Raw genomic sequence first — 17,209 nt, forward strand, 5'->3', positions numbered from 1 at the left:
CAAATTTGCATTTTACCTTTCCAGTATACAGAAAGAACGACAGAATATTCCAAAACATAGACAATGATAACTTATTACCAAAGTAACCAATAAAATGGGCTCTCCTAGAGCTTCAAAATGGCGATGGTGAAGCGTTGTAGCACAACTACAAAGAAACATAACCCCATTTTCTTTAAACTGTGTTCACCTCACAATGAACACAATTAAGGATTGATATAGGAACATATCAACATCTACAGCATACATATAGCTTACAATCTCTACATGCATCGTCATAGGAAGCTAACAAACTCTAACATACAGTTTAATCCTTACAATCATACATGTACAGCCACATGGCTATTAGCAATAGCCGCTATAGCCGCTAGCATGTCGTCGTTAGTGGCTTAAACTCACAATATTCTTGTTCACAACAAATTAACTCACCCAGAAGAATCCAAGCAGTTACAAACTCCTTTCTGGTTAACGACAATTTCCAGATAGTTTATTTCCACCGTACAATCTGACTGAATAAAAGCAACCACGCTTTCCACTTGGAAAAAACTGACTTTTCTTCCTCTCCCTCTCTCCTGATATCCGTTAGTGATGGGTCGTTCGCGAACGAAATGGCTCTTAGAGCCGGCTCTTTGACGTGAACGACGCGAGCCGGCTCCTTATCGCGAGCCGTCACGTGGGTTTTTTTTTTTTTTTCCTTTCTCTCACCCTCTCTCTCGCACCTTTTTTCCGCTTCACTCTGCACGCGAGCCTTGTGCTTTACGCTGGGCAGAGGGGGGAGGGGCGGTAGTTACACTCAGTAGCACAGGAACAGAGCCAGAGAGAGAGAAAGAGAGGCAGGGACAACAACATTAGAAAGGTATAGTAATCATCCACAACTATTTTCGGTTGCAGATGATAAAGGATTCAGAAAGTTTATTCATGCAGGTCCATATGACAGAGAATATGCATGTTCTTTTAGTTTTCATATTATAATTTATATTTAATTGTGTTGTGGTTTGCATTGTTTTGTGTTCTTTTCACTTTAAATTTGTGAAAGGAAAAAGCTGAAAATTTAAATAGTTAAAACTTGAAATGTGAATAGTTGATTTTTGTATTATATGATTTATTTATTACATTTTATGTGGAGTGAATAAATAAAAGTATATTTACGGTGGCCCCTAGAGACAAAGCACATACAAACTTCAAATCACGTACGAACTCTGAAGCATGTACAAACTCCAAAACACGTAAAAACACGTACAAACTCCAAAACACGTAAAAACTCCAAAGCACGTAAAAACACGTACAAACTCAGAAGCACGTAAAAACTCAGAAGCACATAAAAACTCAGAAGCACATAAAAACTCAAAACACGTACAAAAGACAACAGAAGTGCTCCAGGATGCTGGGCGCAGTGTTGAGCCTTTGTTATCTTGTGGCTACACAAGCCAGCAAGTACCAACGACCGGATTTGGTGTGTGGTAGTAACAGGTAAATGAACTTTTTTTTAAATTATTTGAATATATATATGAGTGCCTGTGTATAAATATACAAACAATACACACATGCTTTCAATTGTGTAATTTAAGTGATCTAGTAGCTCTGCTTTGGAAGTTCAGTTCATGCTAGAAATGTGTTTTGGAGTTTGTACGTGTTTTGTCTCTAGGGGCCACCGCATATATTTATATATAAACATATATAAATAAAACCACTTGTTTTTACGTTAGTAATTCCTTTTGTGCATAATTTTATATTATTGTTAATAATAAATTAATTAAAGCAACAAAACAACCTGAAGAGCCGGTTCGGAGCCGAAAGAGCCGGCTCTTTTTAGTGAGCCGAACCGAAAGAGCCGGATCTCTAAAAAGAGCCGGAAATCCCATCACTAATATCCGTAGCTGATACGCAGTGAACGGCAGGAGGCGGTACTTCCCCCTGTATACTTCAAGGACCATCAGGACATTATAGACATCTTCTATTTTATTAATTCTCAACAAAATAATTTAACTTAATAAAACCTAACAGTGAACTCAAAATACTAACATCACTCATAACACACCAAAACCCTTAGTAACTCTCCAGGGTTACAAATAGTAATTAATAAGTAGTAATTTTCAGTAACGAGTTAGATTACTCCGCGATTGACCCGAGTTCAATGGTGTTCCCTTGTTGCCCGATACACCGATCGGCGCAGGAGGATCTAAAGCTAAAAAAATAATAAAAATGAATGATATTTAATCGTGATTAATCAAAATTAATCCACAGTAACAGTAAAGTGATGCATCTAATTAAACATTTTAATTGTTTGACAGCACTAATAAATATTATGTATTGGTGTATACTAACCCAATAGTATATAGGTTTTTTTAAAAGTTGTATCTCACAGGAGAGAATCTGTGTTAAAAGACTGAAGAAAACTATTCAAATTCTCTTTGAATTTAAGTATTTAACATTCTTTCTGTTTATTCTGCATTTACTTCATTATATTGCATAAATGTCTGTTACTAGCTTAAATATAAAGTTGAAAAAATGTAATTGCAACCAGGCTATTGATCAAGTAATTGCGATTAATCGTGATTAATTAAAGAAAATTGTGAGATCAATTAGTTAATTTTTTTAATCTATTGACAGCACTAGTAGAAATATAAAATAGTGGGTGAAGTCTGCTGGCATTTAAGTCATATGGTCGACTACATGAAGAGGAAACACAATCAATAACTCATAATTTGAACATTACTGGCAGCATCTATGGCTCATGTGAAACTTGAAAGCAGGATTTCAGCTCTGATTTATGCGAAAGGATGATTTCTCACATGTCTTAGACCATCACCAGGATTTGGTTTGTTATTTGCTTGGCGTCTGCGCTGTTGGCTACTAGTTGGGGAAAGATTGCAAAGTTGTGACGTGAAAGAGCAGCTAATAAATTGTAATGGAGAGACGGAACAGACCAAATGATTCAGCCGTGCGGGGGTGAGCACCGCCTGAGCTGCAGCACAAAGAAGCAGAATACAAATTCCAAATGATTCTGCCAGTAACGCAGAGAGGCAATTCAGCAGAACTATCTTTAGCCTGCGAGAGGCTTACTGTACAGTTTTGCTACTGTAAACATGTTGAGTGTGTGTGTGTGTGTGTGTGTGTGTGTGTGTGTGTGTGTGTGTGTGTGCACATGTGTGTGTTTCCATGAATGCCTCATTTCTTTCTTTCTTTTTTTGTTCCCGACCATTCAGCAGTCACAGCCCTCCTCTGTGCAACAACCGAGCCTCGAATTATAATTAAGGTGATACCTGTGGGGGTGTTTGTGTGTGTGTGTGTGTGTGTGTGTGTGTGTGTGTGTGTGTGTGTGTGTGTGCGTGTGTGTGTGTTAGAGGGAGGTAGGAGAGGGTGGAAAAGAGAAATTGCTGCATAATTGTGTGCAGAAAATGTGTGCTTTTGTGTATGAGTTGATAGCTTAGAGATATGGAAGGAGGGAAAGTGAACACTCATGTGCAGATTGCCTTTTCAAAACTCTGTGTGTGTGTGTGTGTGTGTGTGTGTGTGTGTGTGTGTGTGTGTGAGTGCGTCTATGTGGTATGGATTGACATTTGACCTGCGCTGTACCTGGGCTCCGGGGACATTTCGACTTTTTGCTGTGTATTCATGTGTCCCCCTAAAACATGACTTGTAAATGCATTTTTAAGTGTCTAAATAATAATTTTTTCTACTTCTTATGAGGTCATTATTTATCTTTTGACCTGTATTTGCTTAAACTGTAGTGTAAATTCATTTATTAAACTATAATTAAAAGATTTTCTGATTTTCTTAAAAGTCCACCTATACCCCTCACCTGATTTTTGTGTATTCCAGTGTATTGCACAGCGACGTTTCAAGTTAGAGTGGATGTGTGTAGGTACTGCAATTTAATACACATTTTCAATACACACGGCCGGAAGTCATTGTGATTGGTAGGCTATATATATAGGCGGTACCTACAGGAAACGGCGCCACAACTTTCGCGCGCGTGCCCTTTAACAAGTGTATGTTGACGGCAATACGAAGACGGATTAAAAACACAAAGGTAAGCCTTTTTTAATGTAAAATGCACCATGACTTTAATACTATATGAAATTATAGGTGCACAGGCCTATATTAAACTGGTTTAATTTATGCTTTATGGACTGTTAGTGAGTCTTTGAAGAAGTAAAACGGCCCCAGCGTTTGTCATTGAGTAAATAAAATAGGGCTGACGACTAACCGCGTCAACGCGATAAAGCGGGCTAACCCGTGTTAGGATTTACTCGGTGTTAAAGCATTATTGTGGCTTAAACGTGTTAATGCCGACATCGCGACTAACGCGATTAACAATTAAACCAGCGCAGTCTGAGTCAAAATCCCTGATGTCGCTGTTAGCTAATTTCGGGCAGTTTGTCCAATGTCTGTCCATTCTGCTGACAGCCCTAAAATAAAAGCAAGGGTATAAGTGTATTTAGTCGTGTATTTATTTATATGCCTGAAGAAAAAACTTCTTACAGTTTTGATGCCTAAGCTTTCTCAGTACTTGTATCACTCTCTGCAGTCGCCATTACAGAAATGTCACATGTCGCCATTTTGAGTACTAGGCCTTTAACATTTTAAAAGAAGGCATAAATTAGCACTATGAATAAGTCAGCTGTGTTTATGCTGTAAACTACACTACTGCTAGTTCTGCTACTACTGATGATGATGACAATGATGACGATAATCGTAATACTTTATATGCTTTGGTAATACAGCCAATCAAAACGTACAGAAGAACATGCGAAGGAGACGCATTCCTCCACGGGAGGATGCAGTCTGTCATGTTTCTGCTGGAAGGGACAAACTGGGACTTGATATCCACTACATAAATGCCTTCAAAGGTAAGTTGGTCTTTAGTTTGGATTAGATTTGGAGTTTGTCACTTTGTCTTTTGTCACTCACTTGGTATGCCTCTGCAATTCAGGTCGGGGCATTTTCACGACTGTTCCATTCCAAAAAGGAGACTTTCTTTTGGAATACAGAGGTAAACTCATAACAAAAGAAGAATGTGAGCGGAGACACAGAGTTTATCATGACAGCCTGAAGGTGTTCATGTTTGAATTCAAGTTTGATGGAAAACTCTGGTGGTGCGTATTATATCAGTGTAGTTTGATTAAGATTAAATTACACATTGCTTTTGATTTATGAAAAAAAAGCTTCCTAACTAGTTAAGCTAATACTTTTTTGCCTAACCCCACAGTGTGGATGCATCTCAAGAAGATGGGTCATTAGGCAGACTTGTCAACGACAACCACATCAGTCCAAGTGCTAAGATGAAAATATTAAATATCAATGGAAAGCCCCATCTATGCTTATTTGCAAGCAGAGACATAAGTCCAGGTGAAGAAATAGACTATAATTATGGTGACTCGGATTGGCTCTGGAGATGCAAGGTATTTCTACAATTGTACTTTTTGGAACTGATAAATTGCATACCCTAAGCCATTTTTACATTTGTACCTACTCAAATTGGCTTAACGTGACTTAGGGCATCTAGTTTTTCACTGAAATTGAGTATCACCTACTGTGCCTGGGGTAACTATAGCAATGCAGCCGAGCATCCAGTGATATAAATGCCACAGCAAGCATGGACGTCAAGGTGACAAAATGCCTGCTGCTCAGTCTATACTTTAGTGTTCAATTCAGGGATCACGCTGTTAATTTTGGTCGCTATTTCAAACATTTCAGAGTTTCAAAAATGATGGCTTGGATTTTCACGAAGGAGGCGCACTCATAACTTATCGAGTGACACCATTGACCAGCCACCTGGTGGCATTCAGTCTATGTCAAATTTTCTGATCACTTTGGATCACTTGGAACCTTGGTGCAGTAGTTACTGAAAAACTACATGGTACTATAACCTACTGGAAAAACAGGGGTAGGTACTAATGGAAAACAGGCAATTGTGATGGCTGCCACATCAAAGCCCTCTAAAAGCACTAAAAAAATATCAGCAGGTATGCAGAAATAAAAAATGGCTTTCGGTTTCTAAATTTTAACAGTGATTGATGTTTAATGTGATTCTACACAGCAAAATCTCCAGTGTTAAATTAACACTGGAGAGTGTCTATAAGGGTCCACACCTCTGAGTGTTAAATACAACACTGTTGAGTGTTAAATTAACACTTTTGACAGTGTTATATGTTTAAAAGTAACCTAGTCAGTTTTGAAGATTAACAATGGCTAACACTGAGCAGTGCTGATTTTCTAACACTGGAAAATAACTCAAAATGTTAGAAATATTCCAGTGTTAGAAAATCAGCACTGCTCAGTGTTAGTCTTTGTTAATCTTCAAAACTGACTAGGTTACTTTTAAACATATAACACTGTCAAAAGTGTTAATTCAACACTCAACAGTGTTGTGTGGACCCATATAGACACTCTCTAGTGTTAATTTAACACTGGAGATTTTGCTGTGTAGCCTCTTTAGTTAGATTCATTTTAAATTTTGTCCCTCGAAGATAAATGGGCCCTAGTGACAGTTCGTTGCTGCTACAGGTGATTGTTTTACTCCTTTAGCAATGGCTTAAAAAATAAAGAAATCACACTGACTATTTGTCTCTTAATCATAGGGCCTTAAATTCTCTATACATGACAGTGAATATTTTAAAGACAATAGCTTGAAACTTATCTTTCTCATACAGTTTATTTAATGTTTCAAAAGCCTCTTCAAAAATGCACTGTATATTCATTTTCTATCTGTTACACACGAAGACGGAGACCAGCCAGATTCAGAAGACTGTGAGCTGCCTAAAGCCGCAACCAAACAGCTTTCCAAACAATGATCTGGACCTGAAACATCCAGAGCCTGAAAGGGTAAATATAATCCAGTGTACCACTTAATGAACTAATAATTTAATCTATCATCATTCTTTATGGATGCTGTGTGTGTGTGTGTTTGGCAGTCACCTGGGTGTGATGTGATTTACATGGACCGTGGCTTGTAGGTCCTTTTCATTGTTTCAAAGTGCAAGTCTGGATAACATCTGAGTGTGTGTGTGTGTGTGTGTGTGTGTGTGTGTGTGTGTGTGTGTGTGTGTGTGTGTGTGTGTGTGTGTGTGTGTGTTAACCACCCAAATGTGACTTAGGAGGACCACACTGTTATTGGGGGACTCCGTCAAAGTTTGCTTCATGGTGACATCACTCTGGTTTTAGGAGGGGTCTTCTCGTATTTCTTGACAGTTTGACCTACAGCATGCAGAACTGACTGCATGTGCTTTGTTTCTATGTGGTTTGAAACTCAGGCTTGAACATTAAGATAGATAGTACTATACAACTTAACTTGTTTTAGGCACTTTTTACTGCTGGTAGTGCATGGGCTCTCTCTGGCTGTGTACTCTGGCTTCTTCCCACAGTCCAAAGATGTAGCTTATGGGGTTAGGTTAACTGGTGATTCAAAACTGCCCTTTGGTGTGAATGCAAATGCTTGTCCTTCCATGTTAGACTGGTGATCTGTCCAGGTTGTACTGCCCTATGGTAGCTGGTATAGGCCCCAAAACTGCTACCCCACAATCCTGATAAGGATAAGTGGAAGAGGATGGATGATTGCAAAGGAATCAGTTGTTAATTATTGTAGCCAGTATTTTTTTCAGAAGAAAACATTTCTTGAGTGGAAAGCCCCCCCCCCCCCCCCCCCCACACACACACACACACACACACATGCAAATTAAAAACAGAAGCACAGGCCTGCCCAGTACAGTTGCAAGAAGAGCACTTGGTCTAATCTTTGTGCCATCTTTTCTTTGTTGCAGGATCTTGATGAAGAAATGCCTCAGCAAGGCTCAGAAGCCATGCATTCTTCTTCAGTGCAAGATTTTGAAGAGGTAACATTGACCTAGGACAGATTTTAATGAATGTTTCTCATGCACGATGTGTACCTTACGCTATTTGCCGATAGTGAAATGGTCTATTCATCCTCTTGAGTGATGCATTTTTAGTAACTGTCAGATTACTGTTCTTTTGTCTTCATTCTCTATCTGTTACACACGAAGACTGAGACCAGCCAGATTCAGAAGACTGTGAGCTGCCTAAAGCCGCAACCAAACAGCTTTCCAAACAATGATCTGGACCTGAAACATCCAGAGCCTGAAAGGGTAAATATAATCCAGTGTACCACTTAATGAACTAATAATTTAATCTATCATCATTCTTTATGGATGCTGTGTGTGTGTGTGTGTGTGTGTGTGTGTGTGTGTGTGTGTGTGTGTGTGTGTTTGGCAGTCACCTGGGTGTGATGTGATTTACATGGACGAAGTTTATTAGTTGATATCTGCAACTGAATTGAAAACACACCTTTCCAACTGTCCAAAACAAATAAATGTTGCAATATTTTGCTAACAGTGTCACAATCATCGTCTGGTGTGCACAACAATATCATCTTTGGACAAGTGCATTCAGTGTGTGGGACCGGTTTCCTCCCTCAAGTGGCTTGGCTATAAGTGCAAAGGTGAGACATTTAGTGAATAGGTACAGTGTATAGTAAAAAGCATTAATAGAGTTCAACAAGTTAAGACTAGCTGAAATGAACACTGCTCCCTTTTTAATTAATGGGTGGTCACGTCTAATTAAAGAAATGCAGTATTACCTCATTGGTGCAGGACCTTGTAAAAATGGTATACTTGGGATTGTCCTCAATTCCCCATTCCATAACATAAACTGCTCAAAATAATAAAGGGAACACTTAAACAATGCGATGTTACTCCAAGTCAGTCACACTTCTGTGAAATCAAACTGTTCACTTAGGAAGTAACACTGACAACCAGTTTCACATGCTGTTTTGCAAATAGAGTAGACAACAAGTGGAAATTATAGTCAATTCACCATAATAAAGGACTGGTTCTGCAGGTGGTGACCACAGACCACTTCTCAGCACCTATGCTTTCTGGCTGATGTTATGGTCACTTTTGAATGCTGGCGGTGATTTCATTTTAGTGGTAGCATGAGACAGTCTACAACCCACACAAGGGGCTCAGGTAGTGCAGCTCATCTAGCGTAGCACATCAATGTGAGCTGTGGCAAGAAGGTTTGCTGTGTCTGTTAGTGTAGTGTCCAGAGCATGGAGGTGCTACCTGGATGTGGAGTAGGCCATAGGAGGGCAACAACCCAGCAGCAGGACCGCTACCTCCACCTTTGTGCAAGGAGGAACAAGAGGAGCCCTGCAAAATGACCTCAAACAGGCCACAAATGTGCATCTGTCTGCTCAAATGGTCAGAAACTGACTTCATGAGGGTGGCTTGAGGGTCCAGCATCCACAGGTGGGGATTGAGCTTGCAGTCCAACACCATGCAGGATGTTTGGCATTTGCCAGAAAACACAAAGTTTGGCAACTTCAGCACGGGCACCCTATGCTCCTCACAGCTGAAAGGAGGTTCAAACTGAGCACGTGACAGTCTGGAGATGCCGTGGGGAACGTTCTGCTGCCTGCAACATCCTCCAGCATGATCATATTGGCAGTGGGTCAGTAATGGTGAGGGGTGGCATTTCTGTGCCTGCCAGAGAGCCTGACTGTCATTGGGTAACAAGATGAGGTCCTCGGACCCTTGTGAGACCACATGCTGGTGCATTTGGCCCTGGGGTCCACCTAATGCGAGACGACACTGGGCCTCATGTGGCTGGAGTATGTCAGCAGTTCCTCCATGACAAAGGCATTGATGCTATGGACTGGCCCGCCTGTTCCCCAGACCTGAATCCAATTGAGCACATCTGGGACATCATGTCTCACTCCATCCACCACAAACTGTCCAGGGGTTGGCAGATGCTTTAGTCCAGGTCTTGGAGGAGATCCTTCAGGAGACCATCCGCCACCTCATCCCGAGCATGCCCAGGCATTGTAGGGAAGTCGTACAGGCATCTGGAGGCCACACACATTCAACTACACACTTTCATGCCACTCAACTACCTAAAGAACAAAGTATTTAATAAGAATAATTCCTTCATTCACATCTGGGATGTCCTTTTTTCGGGGGGGGGGGGGGGGGGGGAGGGGGATTAGCAGTGTATGTGTAGTCATTAAAATATCCTTAATGTAAACAGTTTTTTTTTTTTTTTTTTTTTTTTCAGCATTTGACATTACTGCAATGCTTTGACAAAAAACTACTTCACTTAAATAGAACTGCAAAGCTAAATTAAGTCTATCAAAATGTGTTTCAGTTTGTTTAGGGGTCTGGCACAAATCTTGCCTTGCAAAATTGGCAAATCAGAATTGCCACCAGTCAACACAGGTGTGTATCCCATTCATATTTGGCTTGACTTTTTTTCAGTTTATTTTTTACCTGTCTAAAGTATTGATCAATTAAAAGAACTTTTGTTCTTACATTCCAGAAAGAAGAAATTTCTGAATATTCAGGGGAGGATGGATTGCCACATTCAGTTCTGGATCAAATATCAAGCGATGATGATGGCAACCACAGCATATCAGAAGAAGAATATGTGCCAGATTCAGAGTCATATGATGAAGATTCAGATGAAGACATCTCATTATTGCCAAGCACATCAAAAGGTCTGCTATGCCAAGATGACATCTCCAAAGCGCATGAACAATCAGATTCAACGAATTTAATCCACAACTTGACAAAGGACAAGCCACAAGATAAAAGTGAGCTTTGCGAAACTGAATCAGAAAAAATGACTTTAAGTAAAAGAAATTACTGCTATTTTTGTGGCAAACCACAAGCTAAAATTTCCCGCCACCTGAAAACGCACAAAACGGCTCCTGATGTTGTGCATGCATTTTCCCTGCCTAGAGACTCAAACGAGCGTAAAAGTCTGTTAGAGAAATTGAGAAATAAGGGAAATTTTAAGCATAATGCTGCAGTTTTGCATGGTGGAGTGGGACCACTGAAAGTGAAGAGAAGACCCAAGATTAAAGCAGTAGAGGGAAAGTTTGCTCATTGCTTTTATTGTCAAGGGATGTATGTTCGCAAGGATCTTTGGAGACATGTCCGCAGATGTCCTAACAAACCAAAAGATGACACGGATAAAGAACCTGGAAGAACCAAAGTACTCGGCCTGGCTTTAACTCTGGAGTCTCAGTGTTATCCGCAGGTGTCAAGTGGAGTCTGGAAGGTTCTTGCTGTTATGAAACAAGATGAGATTGCCTCAGCTGTGCGAAATGACTTTACTGTTATTCAGTTTGCCCAGTCCCTCTACAATAAACATGGACAAGACCCTACAAAGTATGATTATATACGACAGAAGCTTCGTGAAGCGGGACGTTTGTTGTTGTGTCTGCGCACAGAATTCTCAGTGCATAACATAGAAGAAGCTATTAAGCCTGCTAATTTCCAGAGAGTTGTGCAAGCAGTAAAGAAAGTTTCAGGTTTTGATGAAGAGACACTGTCATACAAAACTCCAAGCCTTGCGCTGAAACTGGGACATACACTGCATAAAATGTCTGACATTATCCATTGTCGTGCCCTCATGACAGAGGATGAAGCCCTAATCAAGTCCACTGATGCGTTCAAGAAGTTGTATGTCTCCAAATGGTCTGAGATGGTGTCTCACCGTGCCTTGAACACATTGAGTGAGGCAAAGTTTAACAAGCCATCAACATTGCCCTTTACAGAAGATGTTCGGATTCTCCATCACTACCTTCAAAAATCTGCAGAAAGTGCCTTTTGCAGCTTGGAGAACGAAGCCACAGCTCAGAATTATGCCCAACTTGCACAAGTTACACTCTCACAAATCATTGTGTTCAACCGAAGACATTCTGGAGAGGTTTCAAAGATGCGCCTCAAAAGTTTTCTTGAAAGAGACAAAACAGCACTCCACACAGATGTTGCCATGGGGCTCTCAGAAATGGAACAGACTCTGTAACTATTTCTGTAGCATAGAAATAATGGGAAAAAGGGACAGAAATGTTCCAGTTCTGCTAACACCAAGCATGCTGGATGCTCTGTCACTACTGGTTAGTAGGAGGCCTGACTGTGGTATTTGTGCCACTAATATCTACCTCTTTGCAAGACCCCGATCAATGAGTCATTACAGAGGAATGGACTCCTTGCGTGTTCATGCACACCAGTGTGGAGCAAAGCAGCCTGAGTATCTAAGATCGACACAGCTCAGAAAACATGTTGCCACACTCTCACAAGTCCTTAATTTGAAAAACAACGAACTTGATCAGGTTGCAGATTTCCTGGGTCATGATATCCGCGTTCACCGCGAATTCTACAGATTACCAGTTCCCACAACACAGCTGGCCAAGATTTCCAAACTGCTTTTAACACTGGAAAAAGGACAACTTTCCCAGATCCAGGGGAAATCACTGGATGAGATCAAAATAGAAGGTTTGTATTGAAAGGAGCAAATATTAGGGCAGTAGTTGAATATTATGCTTTATCAACAGAATTAAAACCTAAAAGCACAGACCATTCTGTTAAATGTCCATGATTTAAGGTTCTTGAAGTCTATTGTTTCATCACTTTGCAACATTTGGCAAACTGCAGAGTGGTGGCCTTAAATAGTAAAACTATGTACTATAATTTCCAGTATTTGTTCTGTATTTTGTCATATCTCGTTGTTAATGTGAGGTTTTTGGGGGGTTTGTGTTTGGTTTTTTGGGGGGGTTTTCCCACAATTTCTCAGATGAAATTGCATTAAGTGATGCTGAAACAAAGGACAGTGAGAGTGAATCAGATGATGATGACACAGCACTCACAATGTTGGCGTGTGGCACCAGTGAGCCTGTACATGCAGTAGCTGATTCCACAAACACAGCGCAGCTCCAAGACACTGTAGATTGTGGTAAGTTACCACTAGCTTGGTTTCTGTGGATAAAATGTTTGTTACAAATATTAAAACTTAATCAAATTGTGTAATCAGCAGATGAAGGACCACTCACAATGCCTGCAGCAAGTGAGACTGCTGCTCCCTCTGAAGGTAAGGGGTGCAGTTGGTTCTCTAAGCTTATTATTGTTTCATCACTTTGCAACATATGGCAAACTGCAGAGTGGTGGCAAAAAGTCACTTGGATGAGTGACAAAATGTTTCTCCCACTGAAAACGCTACGTCCAGATTAACAGAATCAACGTTTTGGGATTTACTTACCTGGATGATTGAGCATGCATCAAGAGACTTTTATTCAACTTTTTATTCAGTCTTTTATTCACAGCGGAACACTAAATGTCTCATTTTAGAAATTTGATAAATTTTCAAAGAGAATTTTAGCTCGTTTTGATATTGATGGTAGCAACACATTTCAGAAGTTAGTACAGGGTAGCATCCATTCTTTTAACCACCAAATGTTTTTTTGTTTTTTTTGTTTGGTTTTTTGTTTGTTTTAACTACTACTACTTTATATATCTTCCAGAGAAAAATGCTGCTCAATCCCACAATTCCCGAAGAGCTCCCAAAAACATGTGGTCCAAGGCTGAGGTTGCTGCAGTGATGAGGCATTTTAAAGACCACATAAACGAAGGGAAACTAGCCACCAAAAATGAATGCAGTCATTGCAAATTGGTAGAAGATCCGGTGTTGGCAGGAAGAACAGTTCAAAACATACGAGATTTTGTAAGAAACAGAGGATTAACTGCAAAAAGGCAGAAAAAAATGAACTAAAATAACTGTTTAGCCAGATGTGGTTTTACATCTTGGTCAGATTGCCAATTGTTGTTAACACTGATGTTCTGTTTAAAGAAAAAAAAAGTTCTTGTTAATTACAGAAGTAGTTTGTATTTCATAATTTTTACATTTAATTTATTTAGGGTTTTTTTTTTTGACAGGTTATATTTAAAATAAAAAATTATAAATGCATATTTTCTCCCCTTAATATTTACCTTTAGACTATTAAAATTCATTTTAAATGTTTTTAATTTTTCTGTTTTCTATATTTTTATATTTCTGTGGGAAGCGTGGGCATTTTTGTCCATAGATTTCTTTTTTAATTTATGGTTAAAATTAATGTTCAGATCCAAGAACACTAATAAAATGATGTTCCAGTAATCCTGTGTCCTGTCAGATGTGTATTCATGGTAATGATGAGCTATTTAAATATTACATCATTGTCCCTTTAAAGACCCAATATTGTTTTTTTTGGACCTCATAAAACACATTGTTGTCAAGTGGACAATGTCTCCAGAAAACACAATAGAGTCTGGTTGATGTGTATCAGTGTATCTAGACTTCTATAGGGAGTGTATGAGGTCTGAAGTGACCCAAATTTTTTTCAGATTTTTTCGAACACTTTAACCTCGCTCCCTTGGCTCTAAGTCCTTTGAAAATGGTAGTCCACTTAAACCACCACCGGGCGGATTGACGTAGTATAGTCCCTCCATACCACATAGACCCGTATGTGTGTGTGTGTGTGTGTGTTTGTTGTTGTTTGTGTGTGTGTGTTGGCATCGCAGCATAGGGAAATCCATCATCGTCAGGCTTCTATTGATGTGAATGTCGGACTCGGTGAGGACCAATCACACTGAGACGTTCCACAAAGCACTCACTGTAATTAGGCACACACACACACACACACACACACACACATATACACAAACGTGAACTGTATCCAGAATTTTGAACAATGTGCGCATGTACAAAATTGTTCAAATACACACACATAAGCAGGTCCTGGGTACACAGCAGTGACATCATTCATGTCAGAGTGAGTCAGAGTAGTTCGTCATTTTAACTAAAATAAACTCAGAGCTGCATCCAAAGTCACTCTCTGCTTGTTATTTAGAAGCATTCTGTTCACCTTCCAGCTCTCCTTTTTTGTTTTAAAAAATGTTTTGTGATATATTCATAACCTGTAGGTCGTCTCTGATATCATCAAACAGGTCTGATCAAAAGGTTTGGAGGGTGTGTCTGTTGAGCACAAAAGGAGCAAAGCAGGATCATGCTACAGACTGTACACGAAAGATGGAAGACCTTGCTCTTACTGACAAATTGAGGGATGCTCGTATTGTAGCAGCTTGGCAGTCATGCAGTAAGTCGTACCCTGCTTTATCAACCTTCTGGAAGCTGATGGAGACCGTAGTTTACAAAATGAAGCTCACGATGAATCCAGTGAGATCTGAAATGAGCGACTGATGATGAACTCACCAGGAAAGTGTTACCGCGGAGACAAAGTGTCATTTTTCCACTGATTTTTACACAAGCAGACACAGGCATCATTGGTCAGTCTTCTGGCCAATAGAGACAAATACACGTTTCAGAAACTTCCACATTGGCAAAAAAGCTACATCCCTCTTTTGTATACAGTCACATGTGCCAGTGTTAACCTTTGAGCCAGGATTACACATCTGAGCATGATCAACATCTGGACCTGTGTTACACACGTTTCCATTCAGACTGTGATCTGGAGCTCAACTGTAACATCCTGAGGGAGTTATATCTGCAGGGCTGTGAGTCACAGAGGCCTGTGACTCCATGAATTATTTGACTAAGTGTGTCATTTCATTTTCAAGGAATTTAAAAAAAAAAGTTAGGGTTAAAAATGTAAAATACTGTAAAATACTTAACTCTCACATGAGTCACCTCAAGTGCTCTGGCCAGTGTTTAGTTAGTGTCAGTCAGATCCCAGTTTATTCATATGAGCAGAGAGTACAAACATGCACACGGTTAGTTCAGTGAGAGAGTCAAAAACGAATGTGTACACTCATGTCTGCAGTTTGATTTTGTTAAATATGAACCGAATGACAGCAGAAGTGCTGCCACGTGTTTGGACAGACAGAGAGGACCAACGTGTTTATTTGGTAGTTCAATGAAAGGCTTCAGTCAGTTAAAATCTGTGTTCATGTTTGCAGTTTTGTCTTGTTATACAATATTTGAAATTAAAAAACAAACAACACGCTACATTTTCAGAAACATTTGTAGGTGTTTTCTTGTTTGTACTATTTGAACACTAAAGTGGCTAGAAGATGCTTGTATTTTCTCTTCCTGTTGAAGAAAACGTTCAACAAAAGGGAAAATCATTTGTTTCCAAACATGCGACTGTTGTTGTGTCATTTCTCTTTACACACAGACAGAAAACTGCAAGGAAGCGACTTTTAAAGACCCCCTCTCCCGATCTTGATTGATTATTATGAATGCTCATGCTCAGTAAAAGACTTTGTGCTTTGTTCATGAGGACAGTTTTAACTGCTAACTGTTCCACTGTTCAGCATGCTCCAGACACGTCCGTTCAGTGGCTCTTCCTCATTTCTTTTTTTCTTTTTTTTTTTTCCTTTTCTTTTTTTCGCCTGTCCCGTTTGGCTCTTTTGCCCTCAGAATTGTTGTCTAAAGGCAAAGAAAGATGCCCAACGGATTTACTTTACCAAATTGACCATCCCAGCCTTGCCGTAATGGTCCATTTGATTCACCTTTTATTGTTTATTTTATTTTCACTTGCTGAATACGGGACAGACTTGACTGAGGGAAAGAAGGGGAGAAAGAAAGAGGGAAAGAAAAAACAGCTGAGAAGAGGGACGGGGGAGAAGGGCAAAAAACAAAAACCAACAGAACGGGCAGAGAAATAAAAAATGCATATATCAATCACCTGGATCACCTGCTGAGAAAGAAAAAAGAAAGCAAGCAGAAGAGAACAAGAGTAATAGAATAAACAACATCACAATGATATATGGGAATATGACAGTAAATACTAAATATTAAACATTATTGTGCAGCACATAAGATCAACAGAACACAGTGTGCTTTGAGGTAGGAGCCAAAAAGGGTGTAGTTTGTGGGTGTGATCACCCGTGTGTACACCTGTGAGCATGGACGCGCTTGTTTTTTGTTTTTTAAAAGGTTCCTTCATGTAATGATCTGCTAGAGGGTGTGGGGGGGCCACAGCCCCGTCCTCCAGGGCATGAAGCAGGTATGGAGGAGATCAAAACTCCAGACATCCAGAGTCCCCCAGAACACAAGAGACCAAGGAAGACCAACAGAGGGGCAGCCGCGCCACTGTCCCAGAAAGAGCTGAGGAGAGTCCCAGATGAGGGCTCACTCAGCAGCCGCGGAGCAGAAGCCAGGGGGAGTTGCAGTGACGCGCCCGTGAGCTCCGCCGGCAGTCAGCTGTGCCTGAGTGACCGAGCCCCAGGCCGAGAGGCTCTTCCTCTTTTCTGACATATTGTTATTCTCTGTCTGCAGGTCAGAGCACATTCACACACTACACACTTACAGGCATCCACGACTGTTCTAAATGTTTTCCACAGTTTTAAAGTTTGTTTCTGTGCGTGTACTCACATTACTCTCACTGCGGGGGACATTATTCTTTTTGCAATTTTGA

At 40.1% G+C, this 17,209-nt stretch overlaps 1 protein-coding gene and 1 long non-coding RNA gene across 2 annotated transcripts; both read left to right on the forward strand.

The window, feature by feature from the left end:
- Nucleotides 1-4,747: 4,747 nt before the first annotated feature.
- Nucleotides 4,748-11,245, forward strand: LOC308408974 (uncharacterized protein; the record flags this gene model as incomplete). Its single annotated transcript, XM_080901459.1, has 8 exons — nt 4,748-4,850; nt 4,934-5,096; nt 5,210-5,402; nt 6,724-6,825; nt 7,761-7,832; nt 8,001-8,102; nt 8,350-8,455; nt 10,330-11,245. The coding sequence occupies 8 exons, from the start codon at nt 4,748-4,750 to the stop codon at nt 10,344-10,346; spliced, it is 858 nt and encodes a 285-aa protein (XP_080757585.1). The 3' UTR covers nt 10,347-11,245.
- Nucleotides 11,246-11,854: 609 nt separating this feature from the next.
- Nucleotides 11,855-13,759, forward strand: LOC308408556. The gene is made up of 4 exons (XR_013973801.1): nt 11,855-12,293; nt 12,592-12,750; nt 12,829-12,885; nt 13,316-13,759. It is a non-coding gene; the product is annotated as an uncharacterized lncRNA (long non-coding RNA).
- Nucleotides 13,760-17,209: the final 3,450 nt, after the last annotated feature.

Source organism: Rhamphochromis sp. 'chilingali', assembly GCF_963969265.1.
Source record: "Rhamphochromis sp. 'chilingali' genome assembly, chromosome: 13".
Lineage (NCBI taxonomy): Eukaryota > Metazoa > Chordata > Actinopteri > Cichliformes > Cichlidae > Rhamphochromis > Rhamphochromis sp. 'chilingali'.